Consider the following 23728-nt stretch of genomic DNA (forward strand, 5'->3'; position numbering starts at 1 on the left):
TAGTGACTGGAAGCCAGTCGGAAGGCTGTCCGTTGAGTAGTACTCGTTGTTTTCTGCCGGTGAGCCAATCTCTTATCCACGCGATCAGATTGGCTCCAATGCCAGCCGAGTGCAGTTTCTTAATGAGTCGCTCGTGCGGTACCTTGTCGAAGGCTTTCTGAAAGTCGAGGTATATAACATCACTAGGATTGTGGGCATCCCAGTTCTTATATATACCTTGGAAGAAGTCTAATAAATTCGTTAGGCAGGAGCGCTTGTTTCTGAAGCCATGCTGGGTGTCGGAGATTATATTATTGTCTTCAAGAAACTTAACAAGTTTGTCCCTAATAATCTTTTCGAGTATTTTTGCCACTGATGTCAAACTTATGGGCCTGTAGTCTAATGCAACGCTTTTGTCTCCTTTTTTGAAAATCGGTGTTACGTTCGCCATCTTCCAGTCTTCCGGGACCTTGTTCAATTGAACTGACCGGTTGAATATGTTAGTGAGTGGCTGAAGTATTTGTTGTTTATGCTCTTTTAATAACAGCGGGGACAAACTGTCGGGTCCCGTTGACTTGTTCGTGTCGAGTTTGTCCAAGTACTTTTTCACTTCTTGGTCGCATATTGAGTCGGGAATGGTTTCGATGTCCTCGACTGTGAATACGAATGCGAAGTTACTGTTGAGGATTCTGGCCATCTGTTTACTATCCTGAGTTACAGATCCAGTCTCGTCTGTCAGGGGACTAATATTGGATTTTACTTTCTTTTTCGATCTGATGTATGTGAAGAATTTTTTTGAATTGGTCTTGATGTCGCGCGCTATTTGTTTTTCATATTTGCGTTTACTACTCCGAATAAGGGTGCGACAAGCTCTGAGGCTGGTGTGGTACTGGCTTCGGCCGTGTCATATTCTTTCATTAGGTTATAATTCCTTTTTTTTAAGTTTACTGCCCTTTTTATTTCTCTGGTCATCCACGGTGGATCTACGGCACCGTTTACTCGCATGGGTTTCGTAGGCACTGTAGCCTTCTCTACCCCCAAAAGCTTACCTTTGAAGTCGTTCCACACGTTGTCGATTGTATTGTTGGTGAGGTTAAGTTGGTCCCAGGTCGCAGGGGGAAGCAGCTCACGGGCTAGGTTTTTGTAGTCTGGTATCACTGACGGATTGTCTACGAGTTTGTGACTTATGTTGACATTAAAACGGATTAAGTGGTGATAGCACCCAGTAATTTTCTCACCAACTTCACAGTCGCGAATGAGGTCGGGGTCACTTACTAGTACCAGATCCAGCAGATTATTTTTTCGTGTCGGTTGAGTTACAACTTGAGTGAGGAACGAATCCTCCACCATTTCTATAAGCCTGTTACCCTATTGATCTCCAGTCAAATGTCCCCAGTCAATGTTAGGACAATTAAAGTCCCCAATTATTCTTGCTTCTTTGCTTTGTGTTAGAGAGTGAAGCTCTTCGTTCAGGGCAGCGTCGTCGGCTGCCTGTTCAAAGCAGGAACAGTGAAGCCATTAGGTCCTTCTCCTGCTTAGAAGACAATGGAAAAAGAAGAGGAGAGAGAACCTCTTTCCATTTCCAATTCTGCATCATAAAAATAGTCAGTATAGTATTAAACCTAAAATATAGTAAGTGTAAGAGTAAAATATATGTCACGCGCATAATGACATAGTTACCCATCAATTCTGACCTGGCCAGACCCCCCCACCCCCCCACCCCAGCACCCCCGCTCTCGCCGCGCGCGCTGATTGGTCCTAATTTCTCCCTATGGCGAACCATAAGAGAGGCTATTACACGGGAGCAATTTTGGTGGAGCAGGTAGCTGCGTAACATGACTCTGCTCGGGGATCGTAAGGCGGACTTGGGTGGATTAGTCTGGAGGTATTTCTGCTGTGCAGCTCCCGGTCAGCTGACATTTTCTGTGATACATGTTCGAAAGTACGGATATCCGTGGATGACTTAAGTATTTAATGTAAGCGCATTTTTGTTTCTCATTGTAAAAATAACTATATTAAAACATAATATGATTGACAGAATTTATTCAACATTTATTTATACTTGAAACGGTCCCTGAAAGTCATGATCAAGATCAAGATTGCCCACTGAACGTAGCAGCCCCGTGTGATTAGTTCCCTTAGTAGCTCGGCGAAAGTTACCGCCTGCACACTACGCAGTGAGTGAATCTTCCAATATTTTGTTTACCATTTCAAAGTCACAGCTGCTAGGGATAAGAGCACTGTAATTCTTCAATCAACAGTGGAACAATTTGAACACAGAGAAGGGCACAAAGCAACATACGGACGGTATCATAGTGATGATTGTAAGTAACGTGGCCAAATGTAATACTGGATACACATTAAGTTCTGGGAAAATGTGGAAGTTTTTTTTTTCTAATAATATCTTGCCAAATAATAAGTGTGTTTTACACTCCGGTGCGTCTTATATGGTGGAAAATACGGTATATAGAAAAAGCTAGAATTAGAAGACTACTTGAACAAAGCTAAACCAGATGTAATGTGCATCATTGAAACAAAAATAACAAAAGGAACAGAATTGGTGGGAATAGAGCAGTGCAGTTAAAACATATATAGAAAAGACAGAATGGGGAAGAGTGATGGAGGGGTGATGATATTGGTCAGAGCGGATTTAAAAGTGTTAAAAGTGAGAACAGGACCAGACAATACGGAAATTTGAAGTGTTCTATTACAGTTGAAATACGGAGAAAACTGGCAGTAATATTGACATGTGCTCCTACACACAGCAAGCTGGACTAATGAAATTTATAACAACCTGTTAGAAGGTGCAAGTAGTTTTAGAGGATATTATTAGAAATAGCAAGAATGTAATTCAACACAGGAGACTTCAACCTTAAAAATGTATAATGGGAAAAGTTTGAAGCGGAAGGTGAAGAAAACACATGGGGAGCTAAAGTATTAGAATTGGACACAGAAAACCTCATGACACAATCGCTAAAGGGAGAGAAGAGATTTAGAGAAGATGAACCAGCAAGATTGCACTTAATTTTTACAAAAGGAACAGACTAGTTAAGTGAAGTACAACACGAGTACCTACTGGGAAAAAGTGACCATGATGTATTACAATTAGAAATTGACGAAGAATGTGAAGAGATTGGATTAGAAAACCATAGAGATAAAAGAAGAAATTACAATAAAATTAAGTATAATGAATTGAGAGCTTTTTTTTTTTTTTTTTTGAAGAATATCGTATTTCCCGCCATATAAGACGCACCGGAGTGTAAGACGCGCCTATAATTTGGCAAGATATATTTATTAAAAAAGATTAATACTCCACAGTTTCCCTGAACTTAATGTAAATGTAGTATTATATTTGGCCACGTTACTTACAATTATCACTATGATACTGTATGTTGCCTTGTGCCCTTCTCTGTGTTCAAAGTCTTCCACAGTTGGTCGAAGAATTACAGTGGTCTTACCCCGAGCAGCTGAGACATTGAAATGGTAAACAAAAGGGTTGGTTTGTAGATTCACTCACTGCGCAGTGTGCAGGCGGCAACTTTCGCCGAGCTACTGAGGGAAGTATTCACACGGGGATGCTACGTTCGACGGGCAATCTTGGTCTTGATCATGACTTTCAGGGACCGTGTACCTACTTTCAAGTAGAAATAAATGTTGATTAATTTATGTCAATCATATTATGTTTTGATATATACAGTAAACCCTCGATATAACGGAACCGCTTATAACGGATTTCGGATATAACGGACAAAGCCAGAGGGTCAGAAATCCACGGAGACTGACCAAGAATATTTTTTGAACCAACCGGTCCTGGTAACTACAACAGCATTTGCTAGCCACTTTGCCCTCCTCCCTTTATCTGCTGTCCCATCCTTTGGTAACTGTAATCTTTTTCAGCCCACCTAATGAAATGTTTTTGCTCCTTGAGGTTTCCATTCAAATGAAGAATATATTTATCCAACAAGAAAGTCTTAGGCATCAATACAGGACGTAAAATGTAATGGAAAATAACCAAGCGTTTGTGAGTGTCGAAACTGACACAGCCTAAGGGGGTCGAGGGGGGCAAAGTCCTCCCGGGAGGGAGGTTAGGTCAGCTTGTTAGGTTTAGCATGACGGGACAGGGCGGCGGTGGGGGTGATCCACTACGCGGGCTGGTGTTGCAAGAAATACCTATTCGTAGAAATAAGTCGCTCTGCTATCCACCACGCACGCACACTGGGGAAAAACACAGCAGGAAAGACATTAACTTGCCTGCTTTTGTTTTAGTTTGTCCACTTCTGGCCTTTTTTTAAAATTGATCCCTTAGTATCACTAGGGGAACAGGCCCTTGTCCGAAGACGAGACGGTCCGTTAAGAGGAAAAAGATTGCTCCCTCCCTGCGCGAGGGAGCACGGGTCTTTGCCAAAGCCGTCCCGTAGCAGGATGCCAACAGACCGACTCTATCGGCGATCGGAATCTAGCCGACCAAGTCGGTCTGTTGACGAGGACTGGCCTTTGTAAGCGGTGGGTGAACTATAGAAACAGTAAGCAAGTTGAACCTATCTCTATAAGATATTTTGCAGCTACGACGGCGGACGGCGGAGGGTGTAGAACAAGCATAGTAAAATCAATCATTTAATGATTTGTGACAGAAACAGTTATCAGATGATTTTAAAACACACCGAAAATTAAAAATAAATAAATAAATAAATAAAGTTTCGTCTGCCAGTGCGAGATTGGCGCACATGTAAAGTTCTACCCATACCCGCAACAATACGGCCCCCTTGCAGGGCCCCACTGCCAACCTGGCAGCCTCAGTGCCTCGCAGTCTGTCGCCAAGTGTGCTGTGCTGTTATAAAGACACCATGCAGACAACATACATAATAAAAAAAAAACTATATACCTACGTTTATTAGGTTCGTCGGTATTATTATAAGTATCTTAAAATTTCTGCCGCTTATAACGGACTTTCTGCATTAACAGACCAATTCCCCACCCAATTAGTCCGTTATATCGAGGGCTTACTGTAGTTATTTTTACAATGAGAAACAAAAATGCATTTACAATAAACAATTTAGTCATCCATGGATATCCGCTCTGTGTAACATGTATAACAGAAAACGTCAGCTGACCAGGACGCTGCAAAGCAAAAATACCTCCAGACTAATCCGCCCAAGTCCGCCCCACGGTTGCCGAGCTGAGTCACGTCAGGCAGCACACTGCTCCGCCAAAATTGTTCCCGTGTAATAGCCGCTTAACCATCACCGCCAAGATACCCATTACAATTGTGACTGTCGCGCCGCGGCGGTGTTGTGTTTTGTGTTTCGTGTTCACGCCGCGCCTCGGCTCCCACGTGTGGCGCGTCTTCTTGTGACCTGTATGTTTTTTTCGCTTCACATGTCCTCCTCCTTTCTTCTGCTTATTCACACTATCCTTTTCTGTTGCATCACACTTCATTATTCAAATTTGTACCTTAGGCGTATACCGCTCAAGGGTAACATTTTGGCATTTTCTGATTGAAAAGTGCGCGTTATACCCCGTTGAATATGGTATATTTCATTCTGGAGACATCTGGGAATTATTGTGTTAAACAGAGGTGTTTTGGGTGTTGATTTCCTATCAGTAATAATAACCCCTAGGCCTACCAAAAATTAACCTTCGGGGTATATGACGCAGGGTGATTTTTCGAATCTTCTTTTTGAAAAAAAAAAGTGCGTCTTATATCCCGGAAAATACGGTAAATTGGTCAGAAATGAAGAAGCTGAGAAAAGTACAACAAAAATATGATTACTTCCTTAAAACTTACAATGAAGGTGTGGCAAAGTGGGAACCCTACTATGTAATAATAAAAAAAAGAGGGAGAAAAGAGTGGTTTAATACTAGATGTCTGGAAGCAAAGAAGAAGAAAGATAAAGCATGGAGAAACCCAAAATGAAGGAATGCCATAAATAATGAAAGCTATAGACAAACTAGAAATGATTACACCAAAGTGAGGAGAGAAGAAGAAAGAAAGCATGAAAAGAACATAATATAAAAATGTAAGGATGACCCAAAACTTTTTAAAGACATACAAGAAATTGAGGAAAAAAGCAGTGAATGCGAGCAAAAAGGGTGAAATATCAAATGAAAACTTTAAGAAAGTATTTACCCAGGAGAGCAATGAAGAGAGAAGTGTCAAGAGAATGGAAAACATAAAAGTGGATAGAGAGAAGATACTGGGGCTGTTAAAATCATTAGATGGTAAGAACTAAGAAGGCAATTGGTCCAGATGAAATATCAGGTCAAATACTAAAAGAGTGCAGTGAACAGTTAATAGAACCAATTCATGATGTTATAAGTTGTTCAATCAAGACCGGGAAAGTCCCTGTACAGTGGAAAAGGGCACATGTGGTCCCATTATATAAGAGCGGAAACAAAAAAAGAGCCTCTGAACTATAGACCGGTTTCTCTAACAAGCGTCATGTGGAAGCTGTGTGAGAAGATAACTAAAGGACAGTGGGTAGGTCATCTAGAAAGAGAGAAGGTAATAAATGAAAGTCAATTTGGATTCAGACAAGGTAAATCTTGTGTCACAAATCTAATATGTTTTTACTCAAAAGTAAGAGATATAGTGCAGGAGAGAGACTGATGGGAAGACTGCATATTTTTAGACCTAAAAGAGGCATTTGATAAAGTTCAACATAAGGAACTGTTGTGGAAATGAGAAAATAGAGAAGAATTTGGGAGAAATATGACGGAATGGATGAAAAATACTTAGCAAATAGAGAAATGAGAACTGTGTTGAAAGATGAGATATTGGAATGGAGAACAGTCACAATTGGAGTTCCACAGGGATCAGTGTTAGCGCCTAAAATGTTTTTGGTATATATAAATGATATGCCAGAAAAATAGAGAGTTACATGAGTATGTTTGTAGATGACGCCAAACTGCTTAGAAAAATAAGAGATGAGGATGATTGTAACAAACTAAAGGAAGATTTAAATGAGATACATGAATAGAGTAAAAAATGGGAAATGGAGTTCAATGAAAATAAGTGTCACAATGAAAATGGGCAAAAGTAAAAATAGGCCAAGTGGAGTGTAAAAGATGGGAGGGACAATCATCGACACAGTGAAGGAAGAAAAAGACTTTGGAATTATAATGCAAGATACACTGACACCTGAAAAGCACATAAACAAGATATTAGGAGAAACATATAGTCTGCTGCAAAATATGAATGTGGCATTTCACTACTTGGATGGGGACATGATGAAGAAAATAATAACAACATTGGTTAGACCAAGGCCAGAGTGTGTGGCAGTTGTCTGGTCACCACACAAGAAAAAGGACATAGGAAAACTTGAAAGGATTCATAGGATTGCGACTAAGATGGTACGTACCAGAACTATTGAGCCTGACATACGAGACTAGATTAGAGAAACTGGGCTCACCAATACTGAGAGAAAGAAGAGAAAGAGGAGACCTAATAGCATTTACCAGCCTGGTGAACGAGCCTACAACTTTGCTCTCCTCAATGACCTAGAGCAGTTGGTTCAGCACCCTACACGCGTATTCCCGACCGTCTTAGAGATCGGCCCAACATACTAGATCTCTTCCTTACCTCTAACCCTTCTGTTTACTCTGTCAAACTGTTCTCTCCGTTGGGCTCCTCCGATCACAACCTTATTTCTGTATCCTGTCCTATCGCTCCTGTACACCCTCTAGACCCACCGAAGAGGCGATGCTTCTGGCATTTTGCTTCAGCTCGGTGGGACGACCTGAGGATGTACTTTTCCGATTTCCCGTGGAATGATTACTGCTTCCAGGATAGAGACCCCTCTGTGTGTGCCCAGCGCATCACAGAGGTGATTGTCTCTGGAATGGAGGCATACATTCCACGTACTTTCTCTACTCCTCATGCTAAAAAACCTTGGTTTAATCACGCTTGTTCTCATGCTGTCAAAGATAGAGAGGCAGCTCACAAAAGGTACCAGAGCCTTCGAACTCCCGCTAACCATAATCTTTACATTTCTGCCCGGAATCGTGCCAAATCTATTCTCCGACTAACCAAAAACTCCTTCATTAATAGAAAATGCCAAAACCTTGCTTTCTCTAATTCTTCCCGTGACTTCTGGCATCTAGCCAAAAATATCTCCTCCAATTTCACTTCTTCCTCTTTCCCTCCTCTCCTTAACCCTGACGGCAGCACTGCCGTCTCATCTGTCTCTAAGGCTGAACTCTTCGCTCAAACTTTCTGTAAGAACTCCACCCTGGACGATTCTGGGCATATTCCTCCTACTCATCCCCCCTCTGACTTATTTATGCCTATAATTAAGATTCTTCCGAATGATGTTTTTTATGCCCTCTCTGGCCTCAACTCTCAGAAGGCTTATGGACCTAATGGAGTGCCTCCTATTGTCCTTAAAAACTGTGCTTCCGTGCTGACACCCTGCCTGGTCAAATTCTTTCGCCTCTGCCTGTCAACATCTACCTTTCCTTCCTGCTGGAAGTATGCCTTCATACAGCCTGTGCCTAAGAAGGGTGACCGTTCCAATCCCTCAAACTACTGTCCTATAGCTTTGCTTTCATGTCTATCTAAAGCTTTTGAATCAATCTTTAACCAGAAGATTCAAGAGCACCTTTCCACTTCTGACCTTCTATCTGATCGCCAGTATGGGTTCCGCAAGGGGCGTTCTACTGGTGATCTCTTTGCCTTCCTAACTGACTCTTGGTCATCCCCTCTTAGCCGTTTCGGTGAAACCTTTGCTATTGCGCTGGACATGTCAAAAGCCTTTGACTGGGTATGGCACAAATCTTTGCTTTCCAAACTACCCTCCTACGGTTTCTATCCTTCTTTCTGTACCATTATCTCAAGCTTCCTCTCTGACCGTTCTATTTCTGCTGTGGTAGACGGTCACTGTTCTTCCCCTAAGCCTATTCATAGTGGTGTTCCGCAGGGTTCTGTCCTATCTCCCACTATCTTTCTGTTGTTCATTGATGATCTTTTTTCCAAAACGATCTGTCCTATCAATTCTTACGCTGATGACTCTACTCTGCATTACTCAACTTCTTTTAATAGAGGACCCACCCAACAGGAACTAAATGATTCCAGGATGGAGGCGGCAGAACGCTTAGCCTCAGACCTTACTATTATTTCCGACTGGGGAAGAAGAACTTGGTGTCCTTCAACCCCTCAAAAACACAGTTTCTCCACCTATCCACTCGACACAATCTTCCAAATAACTCTCCCCTATTCTTTGATAACACTCAGCTGTCACCTTCTTCAACACTAAACATCCTCGGTCTATCCTTAACTCAAAATCTCAACTGGAAACTTCATATCTCTTCTCTTACTAAATCAGCTTCCTCGAGGCTAGGCGTTCTGTACCGTCTCCGCCAGTTCTTCTCCCCGCACAGTTGCTATCCATTTATAGGGGCCTTGTCCGCCCTCGTATGGAGTATGCATCTCACGTGTGGGGGAGTTCCACTCACACAGCTCTCTTGGACAGAGTGGAGTCTAAGGCTCTTCGTCTCATCAGCTCTCCTCTTCTTACTGATAGTTTTCTACCTCTTAAATTTCGTCGCCATGTTGCCTCTCTTTCTATCTTCTATCGATATTTTCATAGTGACTGCTCTTCTGAACTTGCTAACTGCATGCCTCCCCCCCCTCCCGCGGCCTCGCAACACACGATTTTCTACTCAAGCTCATCCCGTTACTGTCCAAATCCCTTACGCAAGAGTTAAACAGCATCTTCACTCTTTCATCCCTCACGCTGGTAAACTGGAACAATCCTCCTTCATCTGTGTTTCCTCCTGCCTACGACTTGAACTCTTTGAGGGTATCAGCACACCTCTCCTCTTGAAGTTGACCTATCTTTCGGCCACTCCTTTAACTCTTTATAGGAGCAGTGAGTAGCGGGCTTTTTTTTCACATTTGTTACCCTTTTTTTATGCCTTTGAACTGACTCCTCTGCTGTAAAAAAAAATTGTACAGGAACACAAGAGGTATGGAAGTGTTGGATATAAATGATTTAATCGAGATAGAAGGGAGGAGGCAACTAAGAGGACACCGTAAGAAATTGAGAAAGGGGACTTGAGTTTTCCATACAGGAGTGTGGACACATAGAATGGACTGAACAAAGATAATGTTGAAGCGGGCAGTGTCCATAAAATGAAGGAAAAGCTTGTCAAATATAGATTGGGAGACACGACTTTGAGGTTTAGGTTAGGCCCTGTGTACTACAAATAGGTAAATACAAATAGGTTAACACACACACACACACACACACACACACACACACACACACACACTGAGGAACTCTGTGATGGGGGAAGTAGGTGTAGGGCGTTGAGTGGGAGTAAGAAGAGGAAGAGGAGCAGCAGTAGGATGTAGAAAAGGAGGAAGAGGAAAAGGGAACCGGGCGAGGCAAGGGTCATAAGGTGGCAGGGCAATGGGAGAGGAGTGGGAGGAGGTTCATAGGGGAGGGAGGGAAGGAGGGAAAAGGTGACAAATAGCTGAGTACTGGGAGAGTTATTGATCATATACCCTTTAATACATGGTTTTCAATGATTTCTACTCTGAGAATTTGCACTTTGCGATGCTATTTCTCGACCATATGCTCGTAAAGTAGAAAAAAACAACTGTACTTATCTAATGAAAGTAAGCCTACACTTAAAACAGACAGTTTTGCTGTAGCTCTGTGCCTTGATATCTAGTTTGTAAATAGACAAAGACTGGCGTTCCACTCACCCCAAGCAAAGCCAAACTTATCAGGATTATGTTGGGTTATGTGTCTAAGTGGAAGAGGCTAGAGCATACTCACCAGATATTCTGACAACAGCCGATGTGTTTTCAGCTCCATTATCATTTTCTCCAACGCACCACAACAGTCCCGAGGTGTCAGGAGAGAAAGTCATACTTTTCTCAACAATGTTTCCAGGAGCAAGGATGTCAGTGTTCTCCTTTTCAGTCTGGAACAATCACAATTAATGGTACCAACCCTATTGAACTTCACACTGATACCAACTGATTATTTTCCATGCATTTGAAGGAGACAAGAGGTACTGGGTTTTAGCTGAAGACAAATATATGAATAGGTACACAAAAACACAAATCTCCACTCATTACCTGAGTCACATTTACCGGAGGACTACAGGAGTTACTTCCACTGGAGCAGTCTTGAAACTGTAAATTGACATTAGCTGGAGGAAATCCCTCAGCTGAGCAGGTGATGTTCAGACTCATTCCCTCCTTGAAAGAGGAAGGAATACCGCTCAGCTTCATGTGGGGCCTACCTGAGAAACATGAGAAACTGTTACAGGTTTTCCAAGTCCTGAGAACACGTCACACTCTCATCATATCTATGGAAACGATATGTACCACAGTAATTAAGGAGTCCACTACAGTATGTGGAAACGTACGTTCCTAGTTAGAGTATCGTATTTTACCCCATATAAGGCACACTTTTTTTCCTTACAAAATACCCTGATAATTATATATTTGATATAACCTCAGTACTTAGCTGTTACAAGTATTTCAAATACCATAAGACATTCAAATCAACTAATATTGTTAACATATTGTGAGAAAAAAAATCTGTACATGAGCGTATTTACTTGTGTCAGTGAAATACAGTTGAGGCTAGAGCCACACTGTTCTCACGCTGTGATGTTTACTACGGTACTGGCGGGAGCCATTCCGGCTGGGTAGATTGGCACCAACAGACTGTAACGTCTGCTAGTGTTGATGTATCGCCTGCTTCGTCAGACCATAAAAGATTTGCTCACACTCTTATGTCGTGAAAAATATCATTTACCACCAGGCTGTCACACGTATCACAAGCTCTTTTCAGTCCTGGATATTATTACCCATGGCGAATTCATCAAAATGATTTACTTATTCAATCGCATACAAGCTAAAAGTTGTATGATACGTCGAAAAGAACATGGGACTGATGGGAGCAGAGCAGCAGAAAGACGCTCCGGACCATCGCCTACTGAGAAAATGATTCAGCAGTGGAGGAAACAAGAAGAGGCAAAGTTGGTAACAGGACGCAACACAATTTATGTCAAAATAATGGCTGAAGAGCAGTGCCGATTGAAGATAATGAATAGTGATTGTGTTCTTGTGTGCAAATAACCGTATATTAGGCAATATTTTTGGTGATCTGTTTTTTTTTTGTTTTTTCTTAGAAATATCTTTCAAAATCAGGGTGCGTCTTCCAAGATGCAGCGTCTTATAAGCCGTAAAATACGGTACAAATAGTCTAAGTAATAAAACATACAGGGTGGTTGTTATAAAATGTTTGCTGTTCTAAATCTTAGCCTACAAAAATGGGTTGTTTTCGGAGGACCTTGTTGCCAGACGTTTCCAGCGACTGCGTCCTTCTGTCCATGGAGCCAGACATAACTTTTCATCATCCTCAGTGCCCTATTTAAATTATTCTAATGGAATTAGTATCAGTTGAAATAAGAAAGAAAGTTTTTTTTTTGTATGCCCCAGTACGCCGCAGGTTTGACTCTGGCAGAGGCTCCAGCAGGGCCACCAGATGATAGGTCGAGTCAGAGCAGGACCCAATAGACAAAGCCGTAAAATAGAAAACTGGAGTATGAAGGACTATTCAAAGATACCTATGATACCTTTTTTTTTTTGACAGGGAAAATTTCGTCATAGTAACCTGAAACGGTCACAGATTATGGAAAAAATGATAGAGGAGTCTTTGGTATTTTTTTCTCAAAAAGTGATTTCTTCAAAGTTTCGAATTTTACAAGTGGAGGGTCCCCATAAGCAGAGGGATTACGTTCCTACAACACCGTAGTTAGAGAATCCCTGGCTGGCGGCTTAGTTTTGCATGGGGAAATAGGGTCAGGGTAACCAGAGCCTAGAATGTAATTTTTTTTTCTTCTGAATTTCAGCATGCAGTATTAAGGTACCATGGGACCAGTGGCCGAGTGATCAGTGTTTGGGTGCGGCATCCTGGAGGTGGGGGGGGGGGGGAGATTGCTCCCTCTTGCACGAGGGAGCACGGGCCTTTGCCAAAGGCAGGGAGCCGACAGACCGACTCTATCGGCGATCGAAATCTAGCCGACCAAGTCGGTCTGTCGACGAGGACAGGCGTGTCTCTGGGTATCCTGGAGGGCCCGTATTTGAGTCCTGTCCGCCACTATAAGCCGAAAATTTTCAGTCATCGATGAGTGGCCTCAGACTACCCACATGTCTTGAAGACAACCAACACTAACACTAACACGTCTCGCCTCACCACCACACCTCGCTGCCAAGCCAACGCGAGGGGGCGAAGGCATGGGCGCGTCACCCGGCACCTCACCGTCGTGTCGGCAAATGTCAGGGGACTGCGCACAAATTTTGGCGACTTCACCCACAATTGTGTCCTGCGCCATCGAGCCGACGTTGTTGCCGTCACGGAAACGTGGCTCACTGAGGAGGTGGAGCCGACGTTTGGCAAAATCTCGGGTTATTCCCACTGGGTGAGGAAGGACAGGGAGAGCAGAGCAGGCGGAGGCGTGGCTGCCTGCTTTAAGGACTGCTTGAAGGTACCGGAGCTTGAGGTGACGCTGCCTCACCAAGCGGAAGCTCTATTCTTCAGGGTGGCACTGACGGACAACAGTGGTCTCCTCCGCTGTCATGTACCGCCCCCCTAGGTAAGGGCGGGCTCCTCTAGATTGCCTGACGGAGGAGCTCGACACCCTGCTCCTGCGTCACCAGTGCTCCCTCGTGATGGTGGTGGGAGATCTAAACTTCCACTTGGAGCAGGAAGCCTTCGACAATCTACTGACGGTGCTGGGTCTGGTAAACCATGTAACCTTCCCCACACATGAGCGAGGAGGGCTACTGGACCCTGTGCTATCGGACCTCCCCGCTGCCAGCAGCTGGGGCCAGTGGGCAGCTCTGACCACTACGCCGTACTGGATCGGGTTGAGCTGACCACAGAGAGGGAAGACGCAGTTCCGCGCACCATCTGGCTTTGGGAGAGGACCGACTGGCCGTCCATGAGACACGTAGTGGAGGATACAGACAGGGAGACCCTGTTGGTGGGGTACGCCGAGGCCAAGGCACGGGCTCTCACCACCAAGCTCCTTGCCCTCCAGCAACAATATGTCCCCAGCAGGGTGTACCTCGCCAGGCCTAGTGACCCCGATGCAGGGTTGCTGCCGAGGCCAAGCATGCCGCCTGGGAGAGGTACAAGCGTCATCCGTCACGCCAAAATAAGATCCAACACCGGGAGGCCTGCAAACTGATGACAGCTACCTGCGCGTGGGCGAATAGGCGACAGAGAGAGGACCTGCAACGGAAACTTTGCGGCCCAGGAGTTAGCAACAAAACCTGGTGGAGTCTCGTTAAGCAGCGGCAGAGGGCTAGCCAACACCATGCCTTCCCTCCACTCACCAGGCCTGACGGATCCACGGCCACAAGCAGTGGAGACAAGGCCTCACTCCTGGCTGAACTGTTTGCCAAGAAAATGAAACTTGGTGACCCGGGACGACCCTCACATGTGTTACCCCAAGAAACCGACCGTGTTGTCTCCTCTGTGTCGTTGACGGCAGGGCAGGCTGAGCGGCTGACATCATCCCGCGGCTCCTCAAGAACTGAACCAAGGAGCTCTCAGGTCCTCTCTCCACCGTCTTCACGTCTTGCCTGAGGGAGTGCAAGTGACCCTCAATATGGAAGGAGGCGCGTGTGGTTCCGGTCCACAAGAAAAAATCGAGGTCTGAGCCCAGCAACTGCAGGCCCATCTCCTTGTTTTCTGTGGTGGGCAAGGTGCTGGAGCGTGTAGTGGCTGTAGTCATCTGTCAGGCTCTGAGTGAGAGCCATCTCCTCTCAGACAGAAAGTTTGGCTTCAGGCCTGGCCGGTCCACCGCGGACCTCCTTCCCCTTCTCTCCAAGGATTGGCAAGACGCACTAGATGAAGGCCTGGGCACACTCGTGGTAACCCTGGATATTGCTGGAACTTTTGACAGGGTTTGGCACGCGGGGCTCATTGAAAAGCTTTGCGCCAAGGGTGTCCAGGGTGCCCTCCTGATGCTGCTCAAGGATTACCTCCAGGGAAGGACCCTTTAGGTGGTGATCAACGGACAGTCATCAAGGCCTTCACCAGTGCAAGCCTCAGTTCCACAGGGTTCCATGCTCGGCCCATTCCTGTGGAACATATATATCGACGATCTCCTCCGGCAGCTATCGGCAGTGGCAGCCTACGCCGATGACTGCACACTCTCCCGCTCCTACTGTCCCCCCGACAGCCAGCGCGCCGTCGAAGAGACCAGCAGGCAGCTCAGGCAGGTGGAGCAGTGGTGAGGAGGAGTGGCAGGTCACCCTCGCCCCGTAGAAGACGCAGGCCATGGTCATCTCACGGTCCCCAGACGCCTCTCGAGCAGTCTCCGGCCAGCTGCGTCTTGGAGGCAAGAGTCTGCACCTCCAGGACCTTAAGGTCCTGAGAGTGTCTGTGGACAAAAGCCTGCGCATCAACCACCACGTCCGAGCTGTTGCCCGCCAGGCCTCCCTGCGAGTCTCTGCCCTGCGAAGAGTAGCGGGATCCCTCGACCCACGAGGCATCCTCACTCTCTACAAGGCACAGATACGATCGTATCTAGAGTACGGTGCCCTGTGCTGGATGTCGAGTGCTGCCACCCACATGCAGAGGCTCGACGCAGTGCAGCGACGAGCACTGCGTCTGGTGGAGGCCAGCGAGCACCTGGAGGAGTCGTCTGCCACCGTGACGTCGCTGGAACACCGCCGGGACGTCTCAGCACTGGTGGTGTGCCACAAAGCCCAGGTGCAGGGGGTTCCCCACCTCAGCACCTTGAGGCTTCCTCCACGCGCTGCCCAGAGGTTCACCCGGACTGCACTCTCCAGTGACCAGCTTGTGGAGGTGCCTCGATCCCACTCCAGACAGCACCAGCGCACCTATATAGCCAGGACCACACGCCTGTGGAACATGTTCACGGCAGCCACTCCTCAAGTGGAGAACATGAACACGCAGCAGGTGAAACTGGCCGCTCACTGGTGGCGTGAGGGATACCCAAGTGCGCTAGTGGTACAAACGTAAAGTGACAAAGTGACACTAATACAAATTGTTTTTACATGTTTTTCTATCATTTTTGTATTTTGTATTTGTATGTTGTACGTGTGTGCAACAGTGGACAATTAATTTTGTCCCATACACAGGCTCTTGAAATAGTTAAACCTAAAAAGTGTAAATTTGAGCCTCCTTTTTGTTCAGAAATATTATGTTTATCTAAAAAAATAAAAAAATAAAATAAAACCTGGACTCCATATTCTCTCAAAAAGAGGATCAAAGAATAACTTCGGGGGGACAGCATGAGCAAGCAAGATAGTGCCATTATAAACCCTTGCTTGTACCAGAACGGGCTGTGGTCAACCGCCAGGCCACACCAAGAAAGCATACAGGTAGCATAAGCAAAATGGAAGAAAAAAATGTTAATTATGCATACCATATAATTATCAGTCTAAAGAAAAAGCACACAACAACAAAATTGCAATAGTTACCAGGCATACGTGGCGTTGTTCATTAACTAATAATGGTATTTAACTTAACTTACATATATTATGAACTTGTAATAAGTAAAAATCAGGTCTCAGCAGACTTCCACCCTATATCATTAAGCATCAAAGGACATCCCCGTCCCTAGCTAGAAACTTGCATGACAAGGCAAGCCAAAAAGAGCCACACATTACACAAACTTACTCTTGACTTGAAGCTGGAAAGTGAAGGATGCGCTGGCGTTACCCCCGCCGGTGGTCACAGTGAGGGTGTAGTTTCCAAAATCACTGCTGCTTATGTTCCTGATATAAAGCCATGACTGACTTTGATTTTTTTTATGCTCAATCGTAATCTGTACAAACAACAATAAACATGTTACGCAATGCTTTGTAGAACTGCTGCTTTTGTATCTGCACCTAATGTTGTTTCTAGTAGACATCAGGAAGGCTAGTGTATGGGTTGAATATCTGGACTTGTATTCCAGAGGGAGAGCTTCAACAATCCCAATTCTAGCATACATTTTTTTACAGAGAAGGAGACACCTCATGGGTGTAAAAAGAGAGAAAAAAAAGCCTGCAATGGTGCTGCTCCTGCACAAAATCTTCAACATCCCCAAGAGTTAGGAGTCTGTCTTAAAAGCTGTACTGTAACAGACACTGGAGCGATGTCCTTGGAAGGGCAACACATTGTGCCTCCATGATCCTAGTCCCAGCCAAGGGTTTGCCCGGTCCAGACACATATGCTGCTCTTTCATTTGCCTCCATGAGTTCTAAGGTAAGTACTCGATTTGTCTGTATTATTTCTTTTAATCTTTCCATCACAAGTTGTGTTGCCCTTTTTTTCTCAGGTTATATTTTGGTGTGCCATTCCCTCACTTGTTGTGCTGCCCTTTTCTTCTTGTTTTATATTTTGGTGTTTCTTTCCCTTACTTATTATGTTGCCCTTTTTTTCTCATTTTATATTTTGTGTGTCTTTCCCTCATTTGTTTCTTCTGCACTGGGTCATGGCATCTTGCCCATTGCCCTTGCTATACCTGCCCTCTCTCTTTGTCCCAGTGGCTGAGGGGCAGGGGCACATTTTCTCCTCTTCCTTTTCATCCTTTGTTCCCCGTTGGTTTAGAGGCGCTGGAGTACTCAACTGTTCCACCCCCTTAAGGCTCCAGTGGCCAGCAGTTGCCTCCCCTCCCTCTTTTCCTGTTATGACTTAGCTTGTGTAGCTGGAGGGTGCTTCCGTCCCTTTGTTCCCCTGCTACATAGGCAGGCTCTACTAACAGGTGACACTTGCTGCAACCAGGTCTTCCTTTGTTGTGGATGGCCACCCAAATGTTTCTTGTTCTAATTTGTTTTTCTGTCCATACTGGAGGGTGTGCCTCATGGGACCCCTTCACATTTTCTGCCTTGGGTCCCCCCACAAGCCTAACTGGCACTGCTGTCTCCCTGCCGGGATGCTTGCAATGTCTTTTGTTTTCTCTCCTCTACCTGAGCTTTTCCAAATTGGTTTCCATCACTGGTCTGGCAGCATCTCCCTTCTTTCCAGCTTTCTTCCACCCAACCCACAGCGACGACATCCTGTGCTGCCTTTTCCTAGTTTACACCTCTCCCCAATGGTATTAGTAGCCTGCCTCTTGGCCTCCTTCCCTCTTGCCCCTACACCTCTCTAGTTTATCTCCACTTGCAACTGCAGCGGCACAGGGTCAATGGATTTGTTCCCGTCCTTTCCTGCTTTCCCTGTTCCCTGGCTGGGGCAGGTTGCAATGTTTGTTTTTCCCCATTTTTGTATCTTTCCAAAGTCAACCTGTTAGTATGTCCCAACAGTCATTTCCCTTCCTTACTTGGAATGTCAATACTGTGTTCCTTACAGTTGGTCTGCTGGCTTCTCTCATCCTTCCAGCATTCCTCCGCCCATTCCATGGCAGCGACAGCCTGTGTTATTCCTCCCTGCAGAGCCTCTCTCTCCCTAGTCTACTTTCTTCATTCCATTGATTACTAGTTGCCTACTGGAGCAACATGTTGTTCTTTGTTTCATCCTACTCTTTCGCTGAAGGCCGTTGGCTTATTCTCATTTCATTCCAGCCTTCCCTTGCTGGGCATTGATGTTCCATGTAGACCCTTCCTGTGGTGCCTCTCTCCCTAATGACATTCTTGCCACTATATAAAATGACTTCCTCACAGCCTTGAGTCGATAGCACCTGACTGGCAGCCTTTCCCTTCCTTGCCTGGAACCTCTTCTAGGCCTGCCCAGGGTGGCTTCTCAGCTGATGTGGGACCATTGGTCATTGGTCCACCTCCAGAAAGAGCCTTCTCAGGTGGAGGAATTCCCTCTTCTCATGCATGAGCTCTAATGTTGATGTGTACCAATAAGTGATCACAAGAACTGAGATGTTTTCCTAATGTAATGTTACTGACTTGATTATCCTAAATCACTAAAACAAGGGCCACTGTATCCTTTTTTTATCCTCTCATGAGTATACAGTGTGAGTGTATGCATTAACCCTCTCCTCATCCACCAGAAAAGGGGCTTTTCATGCTTTGAAGCCCCTATATTGGCATTTTACAAATAACTGAATAATTAGGTAAGGTTGTATTTAGGAACATGGGAATGAATAAAAAAAAAAAACATGTACTGAAAATTAAATGAGATGAATTACCTTATCAACCATGACTTCATGGTCTTTTTGTACATGAAAATATTTGTTGTAACATTATTAAATGGATATTTCAAACTACTGTATGTTGTAATTCTCGTAATTATGAAGGGACTGTCAGAAAATTAAAGCAAATATTTGATCCTACATGCAAAAAAAATACTAAACTATAAAGCTTCTGGTGCAAGTATGAAATTTCAGAGCCTCTGCAATAGGATCTCGTCTATAACGATTTTGATAAAAACGTAAAAAGGTAAGTTAGAATGGATTTCAAGTTTCTACGATAACGTTTGGATTCTCTCAGATAACCTTTTTAATGCTGGAAGTAAACATCTGGACACACCTTGGACAGCCACCCAAGCTGCCAACAGTACTGGCTGACGGGCAGGAGGAGGTTTGGCACGCAGCTTAAAAACGAATGTCTGGCGCAGAATTTGAAAAAAAGGTTGAAATGGTGGAGATTGCATGTCAAATCAACAGGATGAATCTTAAAAAAAAAAAACATATATAAAAGGGTAGATGTATTGAAACGTTGAAAGAGCAAAACGTCAAATAACAAAATGTCCAATAAAGTGGAGTGCCCGTAGTGATGGGAAGGTTTGAAATGGAAGCAATGGATGGAAGTCCTGGGGTGGCAGCACAAATTAACTCTGTATACATGTACTTCAGTGTCACACAAATAACGCTTTCATGAACAACAGCGTTTTTAAGGCACCAATTAGACATTATTAGCGAGATCCTACTGTACTCCGGCTTGCAGTGCTAAACTAATTTCTTCAGTGGCTCACTTTACCTGCCTGAGCATTTAAGCAGACTTAAGAGCCAAGAAGCTGTCTCTCTTGTGGAATATATTTCAAGATTCTCAAACCAACACTAAGTAAACCTGGCATTCGTCCTGATTTTTGTGGGATAGTTTTCAATCGACATTCTTTAGAGAAACAGAATCATGAAAATATTTAAAAAATCTGAAAGCCTACCCTGTCTGTTTGTCTGAGCTGACCTCTCCAGTTTGTATACTTGATGTCGGGATCATAAGGGTAGTACAGCAAATCGGCGTTCCATGTTACATTCTGTCCTTCATCTATGCTTAGGTTATTTGCTCCACTTGTGACATTGACAAATGGTGCCAGCTTTTCTGTGAAGAAAAAATAATCTTTACTGTTTGTTACTATCTATCTACCTATATCTCCGACGCCCTTATCCCTCGCGGGAATCTCCCTCCAGGGGGCGGCCGCAGCATAAGTGTCTCCATTTCTCCCTGTTCAAGCACTCCCTCTCAGCACACTCAATCTTGCAACTTCCAACCCCCTCATTCCACTGATTACTCGCCCTATTGATCCACTTCACATGTAGTCTTCCCCTTATACCTCCTCACTCAATCCTTCCTTCATACACTCTCCTCGCAAATTCATTCTCCCCCATTCGCATCACGTGTTCAAACCATATCAGCGCACCACGCTTCACCCACTCCAACACTCCACAATCCATTCCTTTCGCTGTCACATTCATACCAAACCACTCATACACACTTTCATTACTTTCTCCATCCCATCCTGAAAAACCACATCAACCTCTTATATAACTCATTTCCACTGCACGTATTCTCAATTGCTGTGCTGCGTTCCGTTTCCACGTCTCTGATGCATATGATAGAGTTGGCAGGATAATACTGTTCCTTATTCCCCTCTTTACCTCCATGTTCACACTTCTTCCTTTCATAACTCTCTCCAATGCACCTACTACCTGTCTGCCATTCACTGCTCTTTCCCTCACCTCACCTTTTATACTTCCATGCTTGCATAAAATTGTCCCTAAATATTTAACCTCATTCACCTCCTCCATTCTCTCCTGTGTGAGAGGAGAAAGCTGAGAGTAAATGCTGGAAAGAGTAAGGTTATGGTATTTGAGAGAGCGAGAGAGCAGGTCATGGATTTTGCAAAGCCGTATACGAATTAGAGCAGGGGGTACAACGGAGCATAGGATAAGGTTAGGACCTTATCCAACGCTCCGTTGTACCTCTGCTCTAACTCTGTACGGCCTCTCTGTAATGACCTACTCGCTCGCTCTCTCAAATACCATAACCTTACTCTTTCCAGCATTTACTCTCAGCTTTCTCCTCCTTCTCACTCTGTCAAACTCATTCACTATCCTCTGCAGCATCCCCTCATTCTCTGCCAACAATACTGTATCATCTGCAAGCAGGCCTGCCACCGATGACTCCTCCATACCTCTCACTTTCAGCTCTAGACCTAGCTTCTCCACTCTGGCTTTCATTTCTCTCATACAAGCGCACATGTACATGTTAAAAAGCCATGGTGACAGCATACACCCCTGTCTCACACTCACACCAACACCGAAACTCTCACTCAACTCACCATTCACGCGTACAGAGGCATTCGCATCCTTATAGAAGGATCAGATTCCCTCCTGCAAATTCTCTCCCACACCATATTTCCTTGGAACATCCAACAACCCCTTCATGTCAACCCTATCATATGCCTTCCCTAGGTCCATGAAAGCAGCAAACAGCTTCGTATCCTTCTCTAGGTATTTTTCAACTAACATTTTCACTGCAAATATTTGGTCTACTCAACCCCTCCCTTTCCTAAAAAACCTTGTTCATCGCCTACACTTTTCTCAATTATTTTCTTCATCCTCTCATTTAAAACCCTTTCATACACTTTTCCTGCCACACTAAGTAGACTTATTCCCCTGTAACTATTACAATCACCTCTGCTTCCCTTCCCTTTGTACAGCGGCACAACAATAGCCTTTCTCCAATCCTCTGGCACCTCGTCCTGTTCCCATGCTATGTTACATATCCATAATATCCATTCCACAACTACACCTCCTCCATATTTCAGCATTTCTGCTGTTATGCCATCAGCTCCGGGGGCCTTTCCGACTTTTAACTTCTTCATTGCCTCCTCTGTCTCACCTCTTTCCACCCTCCCCTGTCGATTTGGCCGCCCTTCATCGATATTTATTCCTACACTAGTCACTTCTGTTCTCCCTCCCACACTCTCATTCATTACAGCTTCAAAGTGCTGCTTCCATACCTCCCTTATCTCCTCATTTCCTCTCACAAGCACCCCATCCTTCCTCTTCATGTTACAAATGTCATTCTTTTCTTCCCCCATTTCTCTTTTAACTTCTTTCCAGAAAGTTTTTTGTTCTGGTATTTTGTGAAATTTTCCAACCAAAATCCTCATCCACTCTCTTTACTTTCCCTAACCAATCTCTTTACCAGCATCTTACTCTCCCTGTACTTTATCTCCCATCTCCCTCTCGCCTCCACTGTCACATTTCTCTCTAACATTTTCTCGTAGTTCCTTCTTTTCTCCTCAACTGCCTCTTTTATCTCAACCCTCCACCACGCACTCCCTTTCTTTCCTTTTCCACATGACCTATACCCGACTACTTCCTCAGTTGCCCTGACCACTGAACTCTTAAACACCTCATAAACCTCATTCACTCCTTCACTGTGTTCTATCCCTGCTCTTGCTCTTCCAAGTATTTCCTCCACTTTCCTCCTATACATCTCCCTGCGGCCACTGTCACGCAGTTTCTCACTTGCTAGTTCCTTCCTACCCTTTTCCCTCTTCCCATTCCCTCTGAATTCCCATTTCTCTTTCATTTTAATTTTGGCTACTACCGTGAAGTGATCAGATCTACCATGCATTCCTCTCACAACTTTTGCATCTATTACTTCCTGTCGCAACCTCGTATCCACACCTATATAATCTATAACACTCCTAAGGTCTCCCCTTGCCCATGTATACCTGTGAATTATTTTGTGCTGGAAGAAGGTGTTTGCCAAGAACAAACCCCTCTCAGCACAAACATCCACAAGGTATTGTCCATTCTCGTTCACTCCATCCGCACCCCATTTCCCAACCACATCACCAATCTCCGGTTTCCAACTTTTGCATTCGTATCTCCTAACACAAGAATTCTTCTTTCACTTCCCAAGTTATTTAAACACTGTCCTAAGTCCTCCCAGAATCTCCTCAGCTCACTCATGCCTTTCCTTCCCTTATCATTCACTGGCGCATATACGTACACACACCCATGTATACCTATCCCTATCTTCCCTGTCATTCACACTCTCCTCGGACCACACCACCCATACCCATCCACTCCTGCCCACACTCGTGGGGAGGCCACTAACGCACATCCCTGTCCCCCCCTTCCTCCCTAAACCCCTAGCTGCCCATACTACTCCCCCCTCCACACCCTCCCACAGCCTCTCCGCGCCCTCACTCCCATGCACCCACACACCACAGCCTTTCATATGCGTCTCACTCACACCTAGCACATCAATCTTTCCTTTCTGGAATTCGTTTATTATCTCCCTTCTCTTCCCTTCCTCATTCATCCCAGTCACATTTATATATGCCACCCTTAGGAGCTCCTTCCTCCTCCTCCTCCTCCTCCCTTTCCCTGGGACAGAAGGAGACCCCCCTCCGCCCGTAGCCACTTTTCGTCCACCCCCGGAGGGACCACTGGCAACTGGCAGGGGTAGCACAGTGCTCATTCCCGGAGGGATACAGGGCACCAGATTGTCCGGAACTAACATCATTAATCGATAAAATGGCAAAAAGATAAAAATATGAAAAAGGATAAAAAG

At 44.8% G+C, this 23728-nt stretch overlaps 1 protein-coding gene across 3 annotated transcripts in view; it reads right to left on the bottom strand.

Annotated features, from left to right (window-relative positions):
- LOC127008171 (vascular endothelial growth factor receptor 2-like) overlaps window positions 1-23728 on the bottom strand; it is a gene marked incomplete at its 3' end in the record, with an annotated part of 125577 nt that overhangs the window by 75568 nt on the left and 26281 nt on the right. For all 3 annotated transcript variants that reach the window (XM_050879861.1, XM_050879856.1, XM_050879868.1), the window contains 4 exon segments: window positions 10761-10908; window positions 11066-11232; window positions 16659-16806; window positions 20076-20233. In XM_050879861.1, coding sequence (XP_050735818.1) covers window positions 10761-10908; window positions 11066-11221 — 304 coding nt within the window.

Source organism: Eriocheir sinensis, chromosome 4 (assembly GCF_024679095.1).
Source record: "Eriocheir sinensis breed Jianghai 21 chromosome 4, ASM2467909v1, whole genome shotgun sequence".
Taxonomy (NCBI): Eukaryota; Metazoa; Arthropoda; class Malacostraca; order Decapoda; family Varunidae; genus Eriocheir; species Eriocheir sinensis.